The 21,155-nt window shown below is 67.5% G+C and overlaps 4 protein-coding genes across 4 annotated transcripts in view; 3 read left to right on the top strand and 1 right to left on the bottom strand.

The window, feature by feature from the left end:
* Positions 1-2,300, top strand: part of LOC141475282 (ataxin-7-like protein 2) — a 5,684-nt gene extending 3,384 nt beyond the window's left edge. The window contains exons 2-3 of the mRNA XM_074163550.1: positions 40-886; positions 2,286-2,300. Coding sequence (XP_074019651.1) covers positions 40-886; positions 2,286-2,300 — 862 coding nt within the window. The remainder of the gene's footprint in view (positions 1-39; positions 887-2,285) is intronic.
* Positions 2,301-4,946: 2,646 nt separating this feature from the next.
* Positions 4,947-6,485, bottom strand: AMIGO1 (adhesion molecule with Ig like domain 1). The gene has a single exon (XM_074163549.1). It carries the CDS (start codon positions 6,483-6,485, stop codon positions 4,947-4,949), a length of 1,539 nt encoding a protein of 512 aa, XP_074019650.1.
* Positions 6,486-16,932: 10,447 nt separating this feature from the next.
* GPR61 (G protein-coupled receptor 61) lies at positions 16,933-18,270 on the top strand. Its single transcript, XM_074163468.1, has one exon. It carries the CDS (start codon positions 16,933-16,935, stop codon positions 18,268-18,270), a length of 1,338 nt encoding a protein of 445 aa, XP_074019569.1.
* Positions 18,271-19,000: 730 nt separating this feature from the next.
* The window catches only part of GNAI3 (G protein subunit alpha i3), a 42,666-nt gene continuing 40,511 nt past the window's right edge, over positions 19,001-21,155 (top strand). The window contains exon 1 of the mRNA XM_074163350.1: positions 19,001-19,287. Coding sequence (XP_074019451.1) covers positions 19,170-19,287 — 118 coding nt within the window. The 5' untranslated portion in view covers positions 19,001-19,169. The remainder of the gene's footprint in view (positions 19,288-21,155) is intronic.

Below are 21,155 nucleotides of genomic sequence, written 5' to 3'. Positions count from 1 at the left end.
GGGGGGTTCCCATCTCACCCTTCCCCTCCCCTCCCACAGGAAGATCCCTCCGGCCGCCGAGCCCCCTCTCCACCCCCCCCCGCCACCCCCCAGCCCCACCACCCCCTCCCCACCCTGCGGCCCTGCCGCCGCCCCCCCCCCGACCCCCTCGCCCCCTCCACGGACCTTATCCTCGGCGGCGGCCCCCCCCGGCAGCCGTGAAGGCCGGGTTCCCTACACGGTGGGGTCCCCCCACGCAGCGGCCGCCTGCAGCCAGCCGGAATGCGGGGGGGGGGGCAGCCAGTCCATCACCTCCCCCCTGCCCGCCAACACCCCCTCGCCCTCCTTCAGCAAGTTGCCCCCCACCAAGGCCAGCAAATCTTCCCGAGCCCGGGAAGAAGCCGGGGGGGGCACGGAGCCGGATCCCCGCAAACGGAAGCCCCCCCTCGCCGTCGGTGGCCCCCCCTATAAACGGACCTGTTCGGGGGACGGGCTCAAAAGCAAAAACCCTGGTTGCCAGGTTTTGCCCCCCCCCGGTAAAACGAAACCCACCCCTCCGGGTTGCCCAGCATCTTCCTCCCTCCTCAATGGGGCGACGCGGGTGAAACGACTCGCCCCCCCGGACTGCCGTGCCCCCCCCGCCGCCGCTGTGGACCCCCGAGGCTCCCCCCTGCACGGACCGGGGGTGCCACCGCTGCCCCCCCCGCGGTGTATCTCCGAGGACGAGGTCAAGAAGCGTAAGAACGCGGCCACCTACTGCCGACCCGTCAAACCCAAGCCTGTGCCCCCCCTGCCCGGCCCCCCCCCGCCACCCCCTGGCTCGGCCCCCCCCGACTCGGGGGGTTCCATCCGTAGGAAGAAGCCGGGGACCCCCCTGGGTTTCGAGGAGAAGCGGAGCGCCCTGAAGGTAGGGCTGAGATGGGTGGGGGGTGCTGGGGAGGGGGGCCCTGCTGAGCTGGGGGGGTGGTTGGGGTGCTCCTGGCGGGGCGGAGTGGGAGGTGAGGCAGGAAAATGGGAAGACACCCCCCCCCAGGACCACCAGCACCCACAGGAGACAAGGTGGGACCCACCTTCTCCCAGGGCTTGGGGCCACCTGTGTGCACCCCTGTCCTGATGGACACCGTGGTCCTGGTTGGGGGGGGGGACACTACAGGAACATCCCAGTCTCAGTTAGGGGGGGCACCATGGGGACAACATGGCCCCAGGTTGGGGGTACCATGGGGACCCTCTGGGGATGGCCATGTCCCAGGTGAGGGACACCATGGGGACCTTCTGGGTACCCCTTGGCCTCGGGCAGGGGACACTAGAGGGACACCAGGGGGACACCAGGGTCTTGGGTCCTTGGATCATGGGTGGTGGATGCAGTGGGGACCCTCTGGGGACACCATGGGTGGAGGGCACCATGGGGACCTTCTGGGCCACCCACGTCCCAGGTAGGGGACACCATGGGGGCCCTCTGGGACACTTTGGCTCCAGGTGAGGGACACCATGGAGACCCTCTGGGAATGGCCATGTCCCAGGTGAGGGACCATGGGGACACTCGGGGTACCCCCTGGCCTTGCGTAGGGGACACTGGGGGACGCCAGGGTCTTGGGTCCTTGGATCATGGGTGGTGGATGCAGTGGGGGCCCTCTGGGGACACAAAGGGTGGCGGGCACCAGGGGGACCTTCTGGGCCACCCGCGTCTCAGGTAGGGGACACCGTGGGGACCCTCTTGGACACTGTGGCCCCAGATGAGGAAAACCATGGGGACCCTCTGGGACACTGGCCCCAGGTGAGGGACACCATGGGGACCCTCTAGGGATGGCCATGTCCTAGGTGAGGGACACGACGGGGATGTTCTGGGTACCCCCTGGCCTTGGGTAGAGGACGCTGGGGGACACCATGGGTGGGGGACACCATGGGTGGAGGGCACCATGGGGACCTTCTGGGCCACCCGTGTCCCAGGTAGGGGACACCATGGGGACCCTCTGGGACACTTTGGCCCCAGGTGAGGGACACCATGGAGACCCTCTGGGTACCCACTGGCCGCAAGTAGGGGACATGGAGGGGGACACTGTGCTTTTGGACCCTGGGACATCCTGGTCACGGGTGGTGGATGCTGTGGGGACCTTCTGGGGACACCATAACCCTGGGTGGGGGGTTGAGGTGGGGGATGCTCCCTCTGGGGACACCCCGACCCTGGGTGGGGGACACCATGGGGCTACTCTAACCTGGTTTGGGGGGGCAGGGAGGACACCGGGGGCATGGGGTCTCTGCCACCCCCTTGTCCCCAGGGCTGACCCCTCAACTCTCCTTTCCCACAGTCCAAAGCCCATTAACAGAGGGGCCACCGGGGTCACCCCCCCCCCCCCCCCACCGGACGGGGGTGGTGTGTGTCCCCCCTCCCACCTGCTACGTCCCCGCGAGGAAGCCCCCACCGGAAAAATGCCGGAAACCTGACGAAGGGGGAGAAAAAAACCCACCCCCGCTCCACCCCCCACCCCCCAAAGGAACCAAGAAGGAAAAAAACACCCCCCCCCCCCCCCCAAACTCCAGGAAAATACCTCAAGACTCTCAATTCTGTTCTCTTGCTGCTAAACCAGCCCCCGGGAGAGTGGGGGGGGGGGCCCGGCACCACTGGCCACCGGGCCACCACCGGGCCACCACCGGGCCACCACGCCGGCCGCGGATATTTATAAGAATTATTATTGCTGTTTTTTGTTTCTTTTTTTTTTTTTTTTAAAAAAAAAAAAAAAGAAAGAGGAAAAAAAAACCAACCCAGGTGTTGCAGAGGGTGTTTGGGGGGGGGCGGGGGAGGGGGGGGGCCTGGGGTGTTTGGGGACAGTGGGGTGTCCCCAGGAGGGCTGGGAGGGAAGGGCAGGGGCTGGGGTGACCCCGGGGGATGGGGGGGGGTCCCCCAAGGACAGCGGGGAGAGGGGGTGTCCCCAGGCTCAGCAGGAGCCCCCCCAGGGGACAGAGGGACAGGGGTGTCCCCGGGACCGCCCCCCCCCCACCCTGGGGACAGGGAGGCGATGACCCCAGGAGCCCCCCGTGAGGACAAGGGAGAAGGTGTCCCTGGCTCCCCCTGCGGGGACAGGGAGGGGGTGTCCCCAGGAGCCCCCCACCGCAGGGACATGGAGGGGGTGTCCCTGGTTCCCCCCGCGGAGACAGGGAGGGGGTGTGCCCAGGAGCCCCCCGTGAGGACGGGAAGGGGGTGACCCCAGTAGACCCCCGCAGGGACAGGGAGAGGGGTGTCCCCGGCTCCCCCGGCGGTGACAGGGAAGGGGTGTCCCTAGGACCCCCCCCCCCCACGTGAGGACCCCCACGTGAGGACAGGAAGGGGGTGACCCTAGGGACCCCCGCAGGGACAGCAAGGAGGTGTCCCCAGGACCCCCCCCCACCCAGGGACAGGGAGGAGGTGACCCCAGGAGCCCCCCCTCCCAGCACAGCCCGATGGGGACGGGGTCGGCTGGGCACTGGGATGGTCACCCCGAGGGGTGACCAGGGTGACACACACCCCCCCCCCAACCCCCTTTAGCCCCCCTCGTGTACCCCCCCGCACCCCAAATAGGGGCTGGGGTGGCAGCAGGGACCCAGGCTCAGCCCGACCCCTCATCCCCGGGGGGGGTCCCACGGGGCTGGTGTGGTGGCACTGTCCCTGTCCCCGACCCCCCCCCACCCACCCAGTAAGGAGACCCCCCCCCATCTTGGGGGGGGACCGTTTTAGGACCCCAAAACCGGACGAAGGCACAGCCACGATGGGGAAACGTTTATTTTGGCCAAGGCATCAGCGGGGGACTGCCAGCGCGGGGGGGGGGGACAAGGCCCGGGGTTGGGGGGGGGGGGGCACACATTGGGTGACACAGGCTGGGCTGTGGGGGCGCAGGGCCGGGGGGGGTGCAGGGGTACCCCCATTTGGGGTGCCGGAGCCGCCGGGGTCCCACTCCCTGTAGGGTGGGGGGGGGCTCTGCGCACGGCTGTGGGTTGCATTGGGGGGGGGGGGGAGGAGGGTGTTGGGGGGGGGGGGGATTGTACCCCGTGGGTCCCCAGGGGGTGACATGCCACTCGCGTGTCCCCCCCCGCCAAGCGCTGGCCAGGGTGGCACATGCTCCTCATGCTTCGCGATACACATGCCGGGGGGGGGGACGGGGACACAGGATGACAAAAAGGGGGGGGTAGTGCCATGGGGAGGGGACGGCTGCCCTGCCAAAGTGGGACAGCCCCCCCCCCCCCCAGTGTCACAGCCTCTGGGTGCCCCCAGTGCTGCCATCCCTTGGGGGGAGGGGGGGGCAGGCGCTGTCACCCATGGTCCTGGTGGCCCCCCCCCGGCTCTGTGGCCACAATGTCCCCACGTGAGCCTCGTTTTCCCTCAGGGTCCCACGATGCGGGGGGACAATGGCAAGTGTCTCCCCCCCCCCACCCCCAAGCTGGGGACACGGCGGTGGGGGTCCAGGCTGCCCCCCCCCAGTGCATCCATTGAAGCCAGGTCCCAGGGTGGTGGGAATGGGGTGTCCCTGGGGACCGTCCCCACGATGTCCCCCCCCCCTCACACCACAATGCGGGGGGGGGTCAGAGAAGATCAGAGCCAGGTCCCAGAGCGGTGGGGACAGTGTCCTTGGGGACCGTCCCCACGATGTCCCCCCCCCTTACACCACAACGGGGGGGTCAGAGAAGATGGGGTCAGGTCCCAGCGGAGGTGGGGACAGGGTGTCCCTGGGGACTGTCCCCGTGATGTGTGTCCCCCCCCCTTACACCACGTTGTGGGAGGTCAGAGAAGATGGGGGCCAGCTCCCAGCGGTGGTGGGGATGGGGTGTCCTTGGGGACCGTCCCCACGACGTGTCCCTGGGGGCTGTCCCCACAATGTCCCCCCCCCTCCCTTACACCACGATGGGGGTGGCGGAGAAGATCAGGGTGAGGTCCCAGCGGCGGATGGGGATAGGGTGTCCTTGGGGACCGTCCCCACAATGTGTGTCCCCTCGGTTCCTTACACCACGATGGGGGTGTCGGAGAAGACGGAGCTGACCGAGTCCGGATCCGACACCTTCCTCTGCGCCTTGGGGCCGTGTCGGGGGGGCGCCTGGGGGGTCCCCCCTACTTTAAACCTGCCGTTCTGCCCCGGCCCGGTGGCGGAGGCCGAGCGGGACCTGGCGGGTTCCCCGGGGACACCGAGGACGGCGTGGTTGGGGGTGGCGCTGAGGACGGAGGAGTTGATGCTGTCGTCGCGGGGAGGGGGCGGCTTCTCGGGGCCCCCCCGGCAGCAGCAGCAGCGGCAGGGGGTGAGGTACAGGTAGATGAGGACCAGCACCACGCTGAGGATACAGCCCACCAGGGTGGTGTAGGCGGTGTTGAGGGTGTCGTGGGGACCGTGCAGGGTGAAGTTGTGCACCAGAAGCTCCACGTAAAGGGTCTCGTTGAGGAGGGGACCCCCCACCCAACAGGCGTAGGTGCCGGCGTCCTCGGGGCGCAGCCCCCTCAACTGCAGGCTACCGTTGGCCAACAGGGCGGCGCTGCCGTTGCCCCCTTCCTCCAGCACCCTCTCCCCCCCCGGCGTCACCCAGTGCCGGTTGCGTACCCCCCGCAGCCGGGTGTCGCAGCCGAGGGTGACGGTGTCACCAAGGTGGCCTTCCAGCACCGCTTCCCGCGCCTCGCTGCAGTTGAGGGGTTGCCGGCCGGCCAGGGCCAGGATGCCCACGGGAGCGGCGGCGGAGGGCAGGAAGCAGCGCAGCTCCTCCTGGAAATCCATCACGGCGCTCAGACGGCGGCGGCGACCGCGGGCCACCAGCTGGAAGAGGGGACAATCGCAAGCCAAGGGATTGCCGTGAAGGTAGAGGCGGTCGCGCAGCCAGGCGGGTAGGGCCTGCAGGTCGCCCACGGGCAAGCTGCGGAGGCGGTTGGCCGAGAGGTCGAGGAGGGCGAGTTGGGGCAAGCGGGTGCCGTCCCGCAGCAGCTCCAGGGGGAAGCGGGCGATGCGGTTCTGGCCCAGGTAGAGCTTGCGGAGGCGGGCCAGGTTCTCGAAGGCCGTACGGTCCACGGCGGAGATCTCGTTGTTGTAGAGCAGGAGGACCTCAAGCTCGGCCAGGTCACTGAAGAGGTTCTCCTCAAGCGCCCGTAGGCGGTTGGAGGAAAGGTCCAGGTGACGGAGGTGGGGGACGTGGGCGAAGGCTTCGGTGGAGACGAAGGAGAGGCCGTTGTGGGCCAGCAGCAGGGCGTGAAGGTGGGCCAGGCGCCCCGGCGCCCAGTCGGCCCGCAGGCGGGTGACGTTGTTGTGGCTGAGGTCCAGGACGGCGGTGAAGCGGGGCAGAGGGGCCGGCACCGAGCTCAGCGCCGCCTGCGAGCAGCTCAGGATGTTGGAGGCGCAGACGCAGCGCGGGGGGCAGCTGCCGCCCCCCACCGCCACCCCCCAAGGGGACAGCAGGGACAGCAGCAGCGGCAGGAACGGTGGCGGCCAGCCGACGCCACCCATGGTCACCGTGATCCCACCACCCACGGGGTCACGCGGGTGATGGGGACGGGGCGCCGGCATGGAGGGGACCCCCGGCGCGGCGGGCTGGGGGCACGGGGTTGGCTTGGACCGGGTGGCTTTGGTCACCCCGTGGGGCAGAGTGGGGTGGCTTTGTCACTTGGGTGTCCCAGGACGTGCTATGGGGTGGCTTTGGTCACCCGGTGTGGCAGAGCAGGGTGGCTTTGTCACCCAGTGTCACAGCATGTGGCAGGCTGGCTGATCACCTGGTGTCACAGAGCGGGGTGGCTTGGTCACCCCATGTGACAGAATGGGGTGGCTTTGTCACTTGGGTGTCCCAGGACGTGCTATGGGGTCGCTTTGTCACTTGGGTGTCCCAAGGTTGTGCTATACGGTGGCTTTGGTCACCCCGTGTGACAGAGTGGGGTGGCTTTGTCACTTGGGTGTCCCAGGACGTGCTATGGTGGCTTTGGTCACCCCGTGTGACAGAGTGGGGTGGCTTTGTCACTTGGGTGCCCCAAAGATGTGCTATGGGGTGGCTATGGTCACCCCATGTGAGAGTGGGGTGGCCTTGTCTCCCAGTGTCACAGCATGTGGCAGGCTAGCTGATCACCTGGTGTCACAGAGCAGGGTGGCTTGGTCACCCCATGTGATAGAGTGGGGTGGCTTTGTCACTTGGGTGTCCCAAGGACGTGCTATGAGGTGGCTTTGGCCATCCACTGTCACGTCATGCACCGGGCCAGCTGCTCGCCCGGTGTCACAGAGTGGGGTGGCTTTGTCAACTGGTGTCACAGCATGTGGCAGGCTGGCTGCTCACCTGGTGACACAGAGCAGGGTGGCTTTGGTCACCTGGTGTCACAGAGTGGGGTGGTTTTGTCACTTGGGTGTCCCAAGGATGTGCTATGGGGTGGCTTTGGCCACCCAATGTGACAGAGTGGGGTGGCTTTGTCACTTGGGTGTCCCAGGACGTGCTATGGGGTGGCTTCAGCCACCCACTGTCACAGCTGTGGCAGGCTGGCTGCTTTTCTGGTGTCACGGCACAGAGTGGCTCAGTCACCCAGTGTCACAGCACGGGGTGGCTTTCTCACTCGGTGTTACAGCCCATGCCTTGGGGTGGCTTTGGTCACCCGGTGTCACAGCTAGCTGCTCGCCCCGTGTCACGGCACGGGGTGGCTTTGGTCACCCGGTGTCACGGAGTGTACCAGGCTTGCCGCCCACTCGGTGCCACAGCGTGGGGTGGCGTTGTCACCCAGCGTGACAGCAGCTGCTACGGGGTGGCTTTGATCACCCGCTGTTGTGGCGTGCACCGAGCTCGCTGCTCACCCAGCGTCACAGCGCGGGGTGGCTTTGTCACCCAGCGTCACAGCGTGCAGAACACAGCGTCACCCCAGCTCGCTCCTCACCCCTGGTGCCACCCCAAGAGGCCGGCTTTGGTCACCCAGCATCACAGCGTGGGGTGGCTTTGGTCACTCACTGTGACAGAGTGGGGTGGCTTTGGTCATAGCGTGCACCAGGGGTGGCTTTGGCCACCTGGTGTCACAGCGTGGGGTGGCTTTGGTCACTCACTGTCACAGAGTGGGGTGGCTTTGGTCACAGCATGCACCAGGGGTGGCTTTGGCCACCTGGTGTCACAGCGTGGGGTGGCTTTGGTCACTCACTGTCACAGAGTGGGGTGGCTTTGGTCACAGCGTGCACCAGGGGTGGCTTTGGCCACCTGGTGTCACAGCGTGGGGTGGCTTTGGCCACCCGCTGTCACAGAGTGGGGTGGCTTTGGTCACAGCATGCACCAGGGGTGGCTTTGGCCACCTGGTGTCACACAGTGGGGTGGCTTTGGTCACCTGCTGTCACAGCACGGGGTGGCTTTGGCCACCTGGTGTCACAGCGTGGGGTGGCTTTGGTCACTCGCTGTCACAGAGTGGGGTGGCTTTGGTCACAGCGTGCACCAGGGGTGGCTTTGGCCACCTGGTGTCACACAGTGGGGTGGCTTTGGCCACCCGCTGTCACAGCACGCAGTGGGCTCACTCCTCACCCGCTGTCACGGCGCGGGGTGGCTTTGTCACCCGCTGTCACGGAGTGCCCGTGGGTCGCTGCCCGCCCGGGTGACGGCCCGTCCCGGGGCTTCCCCCTCCCCCCCTCCCCGCCGCAGCCCCGCTCCCCCCCGCGCTGCGGTGGCGACCCGGCCCCCCCCGCTCCTCCCGGTTCCTCCGGTACCCCCCCCCCCCAAATCCCGACCCCGCCGCGGGCGGGAGGATGCTCCCACCCCCACCCCCCGCCGCTTCTCGGGGCGTTACCGGGGCCTGGTACCGCGGTCGGTGCTGAGGAGGGCGGGCAGGGGAGGCCGAGCCGGTCCGAGCCGGGCCGAACCGAGTCGAACCGCGCCGAACCGAGCCGAACCGGGCTGAGCGGGGCCGAACGAGGTCGAAGGGGGCCGAGCGAGGCCGAGCGGGGCCGAAGGGGGCCGAGCGGGGCCGGGCCGATCCGAGACGAGCAGGGTCGAACCGACCGGGGCCGAGTCGGGCCGGGCCGAGCGAAGCCGAATCTATCCGAGCGGAGCCGAATCTATCCGAGCGGAGCCGAACCGAGCCGAGCGGAGCCTAACGGAGCCGAACCGAGCCGAGCAGAGCCGAACCGAGCCGAGCGGAGCCGATCCGATGCGGCCGGAGCGGTGCGGGCCGTTCCCGCAGCGCGGCCCCGACCGGGTCTGGGGGCGGCACCGGCGCACCCCGCGCACGGCCCGTCCCCGTTGGCTGCCGCCGCGCCGCCCGCCACCAATGGCGGCAGCGCCCGCTTAACCCCTCCTGGGCCGCGCATCACCCCCGGGTCAGACACCCCCCCGCCCCCAGAAACACACCCCCCACCCCATCATCCCCGTCACCATCCTCACCCCTGTCCCTGTCCCCATGCTATCCCGATCCCCATCCCATCCCTCTCCTCCTCCCCAACCCATCCCTGTCCCCTGTCTCCATCCTGTCTCCATCTCTGTCCTCATCCCCATCCCATCCCATCCCCCATCCTCATCCCCGTCCCCATTCCATCCTATCCCCATCCCCATCCTATCCCCATCTCTGTCCTCATCCTCATCCCCATCTCCACCCTCATCCCGGTCCCCATCCCATCCCATCCCATCCCATCCCCACCTCCACATCCAATCCAATCCTATCCCTTCCCATCACATCCCCATCTCTGTCCTCATCCCCATTCCATCCCATCCCCCTCCCCATCCCCATCCCCATCCTCATTCTCATCCTCATCCCAATCCCCATCCCCATCCTCATTCCCATCCTCATCCTCATCCCCATCTCCATCCTATCCCCATCCCATCCCCATCTCCATCTTCATCCTCATCCTCATCCCCATCTCCATCCTATCCCCATCCCATCCCCATCTCCATCTTCATCCTCATCCCCATCCTCATCCTCATCCCCATTCCCATCCCAACCTCATTCCCACCCCAAATCCGTCTGTGCTGTCCCAGCACCTGCCCCATCCTGCTGTGTGGTACCGGCCCACGTCCACACAGTGGTGGCCCCCACCCCATGGCACTGGCCCCCACCCCACGGCACTGGCCCCCACCCCACGGCACTGGCCCAGACCCCCCATTCCAGCCCAAATTTCCCAGTACTGGCCCCCTCCCAGTGCCACCACCCCCCTGGGATGGAGGGGACACATCCTGCCCTGGGTCCCCACTGAGGAGCACCCCTGGGTGCCCACCACCCGTGCCAGGCAGGGTGCCCCGTGCCCCCCCCCTCCCCGGACTGCTGCGCGGCCGCGTCTCTGCCTCCCGGGTGTATTTTTAGATGCAAAATATTCCTGTCGGGATTTTGGGTCCAAAATTAGAGGGAAAGGAGCCGGAAGGAACCGCGCCGCGATGATGATGCAGCTTTTTATTGGGATGAGGGGGTGGGGGGGGCAGCAATTAAAGGGGACCCCCCCGCAACACAGAGTGGGGTATCCCTCACCCTGTGCTCCCTGCCACCCCAGGGTGTGTCCCCCCGCCTCGCTGCCATCGTGTCCGTGTCCGTCATCCCCCCCCCCCCCGGGAATTTTGTCCTTTGATCGTCCTCAATTTCTCTGCTTTAATCCGGGTGCTAATCCCTGCCCAGCACCCGCTGCCCGGCCCCCACCCACCCAGCACCCCCCCACCCCGCCCCGCGCCCCCCCCGCACCCCGACCTCCCCGGGCCAACGCTGGGCTCTGGGTGTCCCCATCCTTGTGCCACCGCAGTGGGGGCCTGGGGTGGGGGGGACACCCAGGTGTCCTGGGGGGAGCTGGCACAGCACCGTTCCCCACCCTTGGCACGACGGGCAGGATTGGGGCCGGCTGCCAGGCTGCGGGCGTGTGCGCTACACGGGGGCACACGCGTGACACATGCATGACACGCATCGGAGGCACGTGCACACACGCGTGCACCCCCCCCGATCACACGCAGGTGCGAACACGCCAGGTTCACGCGCGTGTGAGCACACACGGATGCGACCACCGTACATGTACACGTCTGTGTGGCCCCCCCCAGCCACACACACACACGAGACACACGCGTGTGCACACACATGTGCAAACACACCCTGCCTGCCAGGGTGCTGGGGTTCTGGGGTTCTGGGGTGCCAGGGCGCTGAGGTGCAGGGGTACAGGTACCCCAGGGTGCTGGGGTACAGGGGTGCAGGGGTGTGGGTACCCCAGGGTGCTGGGGTGCCAGGGTTCCAGGGTGCAGGGGTACGGGTACCCAGCATGCTGGGGTGCTCAGGACTAGGGTGCTGGGGTGCCACAGTGCCGTGGGCCACGGTGACAGGCTGCTGGGGTGCCAGGGTCATGGGGTGCTGGTATGCCAGGGTGCCAGGGTGCTGGGGTGCCAGGGTGCTGGGGTACTGGGGTGCCAGGGTCATGGGGTGCTGGTATGCCAGGGTGCCGGGGTGCCAGGATACAGGTATGCCAGGGTGCCGGTGTGCTCAGTACCAGGGTGCCACAGAGCCATGGTGCCATGGTGCCAAGCTACCAGGGTGCTGAGGTACTGGGGTCCCAGGGTGCTGTAATACTGGGGTGCCATGTCATTGCGGTGCTGGGGTGCCAAGATAATGGGTACGGGGTGCCAGGGTGCTGGTGTGCTAAGTGGTGTGCTTGGAGACCAGGGTGCTGGGGTGCTAATGATGCTGGGGTGCCAGGGCGCCAGCATTGCAAGGGTGCTGGGGTACCGGAATGATGGGGTGCCAGCAGTCTCAGGGTGCCAGGTTGCTGAGGTACTGGGGTGCTGGTATGGTCATGGGGTGCTGGTATGCCAGGGTGCCAAGGTACTGGGGTGCCAGAGTACTGGATACTGCGGTGTCATTGTGCCTTGGTGCTGGGGTGCCAAGATAATGGGTGTGGGGTGCCAGGGTGCTGAGGTACAGGGGTACTGGGATGTTAGCTTGCTGGGGTGCCAGGGTACTGGGACAGTGGGGTGATTGGGGACTGGGGTGCTAGGATGCTGGGGTGCCAGGGTGCCAGCATTTCAAGGGTGCTGGGGTACCAGAACGATGGGGTGCCAGCAGTCTCAGGGTGGTGAAGTGCTGAGGTACTGGGGTGCCAGGGTGCCGGAGTGCTGGGGTGCCATGTTGTCATGGTGCTGGGGTGTCAAGATAACGGGTGCTGGGGTGTCAAGATAACGGGTACTGGGGTGCCAGGGTGCTGGGGCACTAGGGTGTTGGGGTGCCAGCAGTCTCAGGGTGGTGGGTGCTGAGGTACCGGGGTGCCAGGGTGATGGGGTGCCAGGCACGCCTGGGTTTTGGGGCACCATAAACGCCATGATGCCAAGGCAGCCCCCCAGCACCCACCATGCCGAGTCCCCTGGGGGTTTGGGTGGGCTGTAGGGTGGGGGGTCAGCCCACCCCCTTTCTGGGGGGCAGGACTTCCCCGGGGGGAGCTGGAGGGGGGGGATCTAGGTTCTGGGGGCTGCACGAGGCGGCTCTGGGCACCCATTTTTGGGGGGGAAACCTGCACGGTGTGGGTGCCAGAGAGGATACCCAGTGCTGGGGCAGAGGGGCTGGGGGTGTGTGGGGTGCCCCTGGGGGACACAGGTGACACGGGGAGGTGGGTGGGGGGGGGACGACAGGAGGGATGCGCAGGCGGCTGCGTGGTGGCGATTCAACCACCCGGGCCCTGAATTATTGATGCTCCGGTGGCAGGAACCAGCCAGAGCCATAAATCTGCCAGCGCCAGCTCTGGCACCGGCCCGACGGGGCAGGAGCAGCCCTGGCTCCCTGCCTCAGTGTCCCCAGGGAGGACCAAAACCCTCAGGGCCCCCCCTAATTTCCCCGCTGTGCCAGGGGAAGGGGGCGCAGACACACACACACACACACCCCCCCACACACACACCCCGCTCCTCATTTTGGCCACCTGGAGTGGGGGAGCGATGCTGGGTCCTCCCTGGCACGGGGGGGTGCTGGTGGGTGGCTCTGTACCCCCTCAGCGCGGGACACCCCCAAAACAGTGGGGTGCTGAGGGAGGGGGGGGCAGCATGGCTGAACCCCTGACTGTGCTGGGGGGGGGCAGCGGCTAGTGGGGTGGGCACCCAGGGGAGGGTGGGCATCCAGGGAACAGTGGGCACTGAGGTTGGGGTGGGCACTCAGATTTGGGGGGGCACCCAGGGAAAGGAGGGCACCCAGATTGGGGTGAGCTCGCAGGGAAAGGTGGGTACCAAGGTGGGGGGGGGCACCCAGTGAAAGGAGGGAACCCAGATTGGTGGCGGGCACCCAAGGTAGGGTGGGCAACCTAGGGAAGGAGAAGAACTCAGGGTGGGGTGGGCACCCAGGGGAGGGTGGGCACCCAGACTGGGGTGAGCTCGCAGGGAAACGTGGGTACCAAGGTGGGGGGGGGCACCCAGTGAAAGGAGGGAACCCAGATTGGTGGTGGGCACTCAAGGTACGGTGGGCAACCTAGGGAAGGAGAAGCACCCAGGGTGGGGTGGGCACCCAGGGAACAGTGGGCACCGAGGTTGAGGTGGGCACCCAGACTGGGGGGGGCATCCAGGGAAAGGTGGGCACACAGGGTGGGATGGACACCCAGGGAAGGGTTGGCACCCAGGGAAAGGAGGGGACCCAGATTGGGGGGGCACTCAAGGTAGGGTGGGCAACGAAGGGAAGGGTGCCAGGTAGGGTGGGCACCGAGGCTGGGGTGAGTACCCAGGGATGGCAAGTACCCAGGCTGGGGTGGGCACCAAGGGTGGGGTGGGCATCCAGGGAAGAGTGGACAACGAGACTGGGGGGGCACTCGGATTGGGGGGGCAGCCAGGGAAAGGTGGGCACACAGAGTGGGATGGACACCCAGGGAAGGGTTGGCACCCAAGTTGGGATGGGCATCCAGGAAAGGGCTGGCATCCAGGGTGGGTACCAAGGTTGGGGCGGACACCCAGATTGGGGGGGGCACTCAAGGCAGGGTGGGCAATGTAGGGAAGGGTGCCAGGTAGGGTGGGCACTGAGGTTGGGGTGAGCACCCAAGGATGGGTGGGAACCCAGGGAAAGGAGGGCACCCAGTCTGGGGTGGGCACTCAAGGTGGGGTGGGTAACCTAGGCGTGGAGAAGCACTCAGGTTGGGGTGGGCACCAAGGGTGGAGTGGGCACCCAGGGAAAGGGCTGGCATCCAGGGAAAGGTGGGCACCAAGGGTGGGATGGGAACTCAGGGAAGGGTGGGCACCCAGGGAAGGGTTGGAACCCAGGGAAAGGAGGGCACCCAGATTGGGGTGGGCACCCAGGTTGGGGTGGGCACTGAAGGTAGGGTGGGCAATGTAGGGAAGAGTGCCGGGTAGGGTGGGCACTGAGGTTGGGGTGGGCACCCAGGGAAGGATTGGCACCCAGGGAAGGGTGGGCACTGAGGTTGGGGTGGGCACCAAGGGTGGGATGGGCACTCAAAGTAGGGTGGGCAACCTAGGGACAGAGAAGCACCCAGATTGGGGGGGCACCCAGGGAAAGGAGGGCACCCAGATTGGGGTGGGCACCCAAGTTGGGGTGGGCACTCAAGGTAGGGTGGGCAACCTAGGGAAGGGTGCCAGATAGGGTGGGCACTGAGGTTGGGGTGGGCACCCAGGGAAGGATTGGCACCTAGGGAAGGGTGGGCACCCATGGAAAGGTGGGCACTGAGGGAAGGGTGGGCACCCAGACTGGGATGGGCACCCATGGAAAGGTGGGCACTGAGGGAAGGATGAGCACCCAGGGAAAGGTGGGCACCCAGGGAAAGGTGGGCACCCATGTTATGGTGCCCCCCCTGGTTTTTGGTGCACACCCACCAGGACAAAGTGGGTGCCCAGGGCTTTACCCCCCACCCTGGGGAGCAGGATCGATCCCTGCGCTGCCGCACGGGGTGGGGGACGTACCCAGGTGGGGGGGGGGGGGGGGGGCATGTGGGGCAGGACGGGTGTCCCCACGGGTCCCCACCGCTCCTGCTCACCGGGCAACCGCACGACCGGTGCCCGCGGTGACCGGTGACCGAGGAACCACCGGTGGCCATCACCGGGCCCCGGTACGAGGGTGTTGGTTCATCCGAGGTCCCGCGTTTCTAATCTGGTTTGGATGGATTTATTTTTGGGTCCTCGTAACCTAGCAATGGGCACGTGACGCGCGGGGCCTGCGGCAGGGACACGCGTGGGCCAGCCTCGCCCGCCGGCCACTTGCCACCCTCTAGGTACGAGCCCATGGATGGGAAGCCGTTGGGCCAACCCCGACCACCCGTGGGATGGTGGTGGTGGGGGGCACCGCCAGGAGGAAGTTCGCAGCCTGTGCAGGCTTTTTTGGGGGGGGGTGCCGTCCTTGGAAGCGATGGGGATCCCCCTTGTAAACTGATGGCCGTGACCTGGGGAAACTGAGGCACGGAATGAGGCAATGTTGAACGGGGGGGGGGACACACACTGCCCCGATCCCAGTTGCTCCATTGCTGAACTGGGAGGAAGGGAAGGGGCACTGGGCCGGGGGTGGGCAGAGCTGGGGGCCTCTGAACTACCCCCCCGCCACCAGCCCTGTGCATCTCCCCCCCCCGCCCCCATCCCCATCCTCACTCTGTGCCCCCCACCGTGAATCTATCCCCATCCCCTCCTCCCCGCCGCCCCCCCACCCCAGGGTGCCTCCCCCGCTATAACCCCCCCTTTCGCCAAGCCCCCCCTTTGCCTCCCCAGCCCAAGGCCCCCGAGGGGCTACTCCCTCCCAATCCTCCCCCCAGCCCTCCCTAGTGCCCCCCCCCCTTACCCCCTCCCCATCCCATTTTGGGGGTGAATGGGGAAACTGAGGCCCGAAGCGATGCGCGGGGTGGGGATCGGGGGGGGACACCCACCCTCCACCCCCGATCCCGAGGGGGTGAAGCCGGGCTCCGGCCACCCCACAACGCCCCCCCCCCCCCCCATCCCCGGGGTCCCGCAGCCCCAGCGGGGTCCGAGGGGGGGCGCCGTGCCCGGGGTACCGCCGCGCCGGCGGGAGGCGTTAGGACCCAGCAGCCGGGCGGGTACCGAGCATCCCTCGCCGCAGCGGCTCCGGCCCCGGCCCGGCCCCGAGCATCCCCGCCCGCACCGGGGATCCCCCGCCCGCACCGGGACCCCCCGTCCTCCGCCCGGACCGGCCGCCCCTCCCGCCATCGGCCCCATGCAGCCCCCCGGGGTAGGTGCCGCGGCCGAGCTGCCCCACCGGGGCGATGCTGGGGGGGGGGTTCGGGGGGGAGGGATGCGGCCGGGGCGGGGGGGGGGGACCGGGGGACCCCTGCAGGGGTGGGAGGGGGGAACCCATCCGGCGACATCCCCCCCCGGGGCGGCGGGGATGGGGGGGGGCGGTGGGCAGGGGAGGGGGAACCCGCTGCCTGCATCCCTCTTCCATCAGCACCCCCCCCCCACCCCACCCCCCCGAGAGCTCCCTGGGGTGCAGGGGCTGGGGACCCCCTCCTCGCTGGGGAAGCACCTATGGGTGGGGGGCTCTGGGGTTTGTCCCCAGCCCCCCCACCCGCACCCTGGGCTCTGCTTTGCACCCATTAGGGGGGGTGGGGGTGCAGCACCCATCCCGGGGCCGGGCTCGGGGGGGGGGGGGGGGGGTCACACGTAGCCCTCGAAGCGCAAGGAGTGAACCGAGGCGTCTGGGGGCGCAGCGGCGATCCCCCCACCCGTCCCCGGGGCCCCTCATGGTCCCCAAGCTCAGGGAAGGATGAGCACCCAGGGAAAGGTGGGCGAAGGATCCCACTGGGGTGTTTTGGGTTGAAACATCGGAGTTTTGGGGGGGTTCAGCCCCAGAATTGCTCATTTTTGGGGGCAACGCTGATGGCTCTACCTTCCCCGCAGGTGCCCGGTGCTGCCCGGCGGCGAGGAGCGGGGCGATGAGCGGGTCCGGGGGGCACCTTTGGGTGCTCTGAGTGCCACCGCCGCGGCACCACCCACCCCCCGGGACCACCAACCCGGGGCGGGGGGGCTGGCGACGGGTGGGCGAGGATGTGAGCCCCCCGGCGATGCCACCCGGCCACCTCACCCCGAGGATGGGCCATGGGCCGGTGAGAGCCGGCGCGGCCGCACAGGATGGAGCCCTCCTTGCCCGTCCCCTGGGCCTGGAACGGCTCTAGGGGGGCACGGGGGCTCCAGCCCTCCCCGGGCCCCATGCCCCCCAACAGCACGGCCGACGGCAAACCTAAAGACGTGGCTTCCAAATCGGTGGGGCTTTTCTTCATGCTGCTCATCGACCTGACGGCCATCGTGGGCAACGCCGCCGTCATGACCGTCATCGTGAAGACGCCGGCCTTGCGCAAGTTCGTCTTCGTCTTCCACCTCTGCCTGGTGGACTTCTTGGCCGCCCTCACCCTGATGCCCCTGGAGATGCTCTCCGGCTCGGCCGTCTTCGACAGCCCGGTTTTCGGGGAGGCCATGTGTCGCGTGTACCTCTTCCTCAGCGTCTGCTTCATCAGCATGTGCATCCTCTCCATCTCCACCATCAACGTGGAGCGCTACTACTACGTGGTGCACCCCATGCGCTACGAGGTGAGGATGACGGTGGGGCTGGTGGCCTGCGTCCTGGTGGGCGTCTGGCTCAAAGCCGTGGCCACCTCCCTCGTCCCCCTGCTGGGCTGGTTGTCCCCCGACCGCCCTCCAGCGCCGGCCGGCCGAGGTTGCTCCTTGCAATGGAGCCGGGGTCCCTACTGCAAGTTCTTCGTGGTCTTCTTCGCCGCTTTCTACTTCCTCCTGCCCCTCCTCATCATCGTGGTGGTCTACTGCAGCATGTTCAAGGTGGCGCGGGTGGCCGCCATGCACCACGGCCCCCTCCCCACCTGGATGGAGACGCCGCGGCGGCGTTCCGAGTCGCTCAGCAGCCGCTCCACCATGGTCACCACCTCGGGAGCCCCTCGGACCACCCCGCAGAGGACGTTCGGAGGGGGCAAAGCCGCTGCCATCCTGCTGGCCGTGGGGGGCCAATTCCTCTTCTGCTGGTTGCCCTACTTCTCCTTCCACCTCTACACCGCCCTCAGCGCCCAGCCCTTGGTGGGGCCGGCGGCCGAGACCGTGGTCACTTGGCTGGGCTACTTCTGCTTTACCTCCAACCCCTTCTTCTACGGGTGCCTCAACCGGCAGATCCGGGGCGAGCTGGGCCGGCTCCTCACGTGTTTCTTCAAGCCACCGCCCGAGGAGGACCTGAGGTTGCCCAGCCGGGAGGGTTCCATCGAGGAGAACTTCCTTCAGTTCCTCCAGGGCACCGGTTGCCCCCCCGAGCCCCGGCCTCGCACCCCCAGCCCCAAACGGGAGCAACTCCCCGTGGATTTTCGCATCCCGGGGCAGATAGATGAGGACGTGGCAGAGGGGCCGGAGCGACGCGGTGGGGACGGGCTCTACGTGCCGGTGGTGGCCTCCCCCAAACCGGAGCTGTAGCGTCGGGGAGCCGGGGGGGGGCTGGGGGTGTGCAAACATGGCTGGAAGGGCAGAGCTGGTCTGAGTGCTTCGCTGGGGGGGGGGGGCCTCGCCGCCGCCGGTGTGGGGGTTCGGGGGGATCCTGGGATGCTCGCCCGGGAAGGGCCACCAGGTTTGGGGACAGCAGATGGGGACACAGCTGGTTCATGGTGGGGACAAGCGTGGGAGTGGGGGGGGGGTGGTGTATGGGGTTTTGGGGTCCCTCCTGGGCTGGCGGGGAGGGTGTCCTCAGGAGGGGGTCCCCAGGTTCCCCCCAGTTCCCCCCACCCCCGTGTGGCCCCAGTACAGAGGACCCCGGTCCTCTGGGCCTCCTCCATCCTCCCAACACCCCTCAGCCCCCTCCCCAGCCCTAGGGACGTGGCACCCGGTCCCCCCCCCATAGGGGCCACCCCTCTCGTTCCCCACAGCCGCGGGAACGCGGCCTGTCCCGCCGTGGGGCCGCGAAGCCCCCGCTGGTGAGTGTGGACGGGGAGACAGGGCCATGAGGGGGACCAACCCCCCTCTGAGGGGACTACATCTCCCATCGTGCCCCGCTCCACCGAGGCGGAAGCACCACCCCCTAGGCTTCACTCCCGTCATGCCCCGCTCTACCGAGGCAGAAGTCCCGCCTCCAACTCCCGGCGTGCCGCCCTCCGGAGGACTGCACTTCCCGGCGTGCCCCGCGGTGGCGGGAGGGGCGCAATACCGGATATCCGGCGCCGCCTCAGGGAGCCGCCCGGGCCGAGGGAGGCGAGAGGCGCAGCCCCGCACCGGCCGCTTCCCCCCCCCTCCCCCCCCCGGCCCCCCCCAAACCCCGCTTCCCTTCCCCGCTCCGGTTCCCGGCGGCTGGGCCGCCCGCCGGCCTCCTCCCCGCCGCCGCCATGGGTTGTACGCTGAGCGCCGAGGACAAGGCGGCGGTGGAGCGGAGTAAAATGATCGACCGCAACCTGCGGGAGGACGGCGAGAAGGCGGCCAAGGAAGTGAAGCTGCTGCTGCTCGGTGAGGAGGGGCCGGGGGCGGCTCGGGCGGGGGAGCCGGGGCGGTAAAGTGCCTCCGGAGAGGGTCTCCCGGCCTCGGGAGGGGGGTTTGGGGGCGTCGGGGCGGTAAAGTGCCTCCGAGAAGGGCTTTGGGGGGAGTGAGGGGGCTCCGGGGAGGGTCTCCCGGCCTCTGGAGGGGGCTTGAGGCGTTAAAGTGCCTCCGGGGAGGGTGTTGGGGGGGGTGAGAAGGCTCCGAGGAGCGTCTCCTGGCCTCAGGAGGGTGCCTGGGGCGGGGGGTGGGTGATGAAGGCCGGCAGAGGCTGGGGTCTGTAGTGCTACGGGGTGTGTGCACCGAGGAGAGGGGCTTGGGGGGGGGGGCAAAGGGAGCTTTAATGAGGGAATTTGTGGGTTCCCCGGGCTCCGGAAAGCGGGGGGGGGGAGAAGGTTGGGGCGTCCCCCGAGCCCGCGGGGGTTTGAGAGCGGTGAGGAAGCTCTGCGGAGAGGCACCGGGAGGGCTTTGAGGGGGGTCTCTGGGGTTTGGAGATGGCGAGGGAGCCCTTGGGAAAGGGAGGTGGGGGCTTTAAGGGGGTCCGAGGGGGTCTTTGAGGAGAGAAGGGGATTGAGGAGAGGGTCCCCGAGGCTAAAAGATCTTTAGAGGGTGAGTGACGGGGCAGAGGGATGGTTAAGGGGGTTGAGGGGGGTCCTGAGAGATCCCTGGGGAGATGTGAGGAAGATGAAGTGCTGCGACAGGATCCCAGCAGGAGACCTGGAGGAGCTGTGGGGAGGGATGGGGGGGTCCAGGGTGGGTCTGGGACAAGGCCACTTAGAGTGGCAACTCCGCCTTTGTGTCCCTGGGGTGGGCTCGGCTCTCCACGAGGTCCCCAAGCCCAGGTGTGGCCCTGTCCCCTCACCCCACCTTGGGTCCCTCATCCCCTCCCTTGGGTGAGGGAGGAGGTGACAGTCTCTGCTGCCCTCACGGGGGACGAGGGGACTGTGCTGCTGTCCTGGGGTGGGCATTTTTCCTGCCCAGCCACTGCCTGGTGAAATAAATCATCCATTTTCAGCCTGGATGTTACCAGCGCTCCGCTCCTGGCTTCTCTTGGGAGACGGTCCCTCCCCGGTGGCTTTTGGGCTGGGGCCCTGAGAGCAGAAGGTGCTCGTTGGGCTGGCGTAGGCGTCCTTTCGTCTTGGGGTTTGTGGGATTGAGGAAGGGAGCTCTTGTGCTCTCGGTTTGAGTACAGGGAGTGTATCGCTGGGGATAGGGTGGTGGAATTAAATCCTTTGATCAAGTAAAAATGTTTCCTGCGCACCCTCTCGGCCCAGAAGTGTACGGGGTTGGAGTGTGAGCCGTGGTGGGGGTACGGGAATCCCACGGGGCGTTCCGTGCCCCACAGATCCTCCGATAGCATCTTGCTTTTGCGCGGAAGATGGTTTCGTTTGGCTGTGCTCTGCCGGGGCTGGGCCGGTTCCGCAGAGCTTGCAGGAGTGTGTGAAACCAGCGTCACCGTCCCTGCCCCGCCGCAGCCTCCCTGCGTACACACGGCTGAGGAAGGAAGCGCCACTTCTCTCTGGTTTTATTTATTTATTATTTCTTTTTTTTTTTTTTTTCTCCAGCTAAAACGCGTCTGTGGCTTTTTGAGAAGAGCCGAACGGGGGTGTTTCTCTTTTAGGTTTCTCCTCAGCAGGGAACTTTTGCTGTGTTCGGTCCGCGTTTCGGTGGCCGTGTTTAGAAGTTCTTACGGGCGATAACTAGAGTGCAGAGGAGGCAAAAAGCTGCCCGTCCGTAAAGTCTGCCCCATACGGACCCACTGCCTTTCTCTGCGAGCTCGGGGCCGGGCAGCGCGGTGCGGGGTGGACCATCTGGTCATGTAGGTCTCCCCTCTTCCAACG

Source organism: Numenius arquata, chromosome 24, assembly GCF_964106895.1.
Source record: "Numenius arquata chromosome 24, bNumArq3.hap1.1, whole genome shotgun sequence".
NCBI classification, from domain to species: Eukaryota; Metazoa; Chordata; class Aves; order Charadriiformes; family Scolopacidae; genus Numenius; species Numenius arquata.
Note: the sequence above shows the minus strand (reverse complement) of the source record. Positions and strands in the feature narration are given on the sequence as shown.

Coding starts and splice junctions, on each gene's coding strand:
- AMIGO1 (XM_074163549.1), bottom strand. CDS start 6,485: ATGCCGGCGCCCCGTCCCCATCACCCGCGTGACCCCGTGGGTGGTGGG.
- GPR61 (XM_074163468.1), top strand. CDS start 16,933: ATGGAGCCCTCCTTGCCCGTCCCCTGGGCCTGGAACGGCTCTAGGGGG.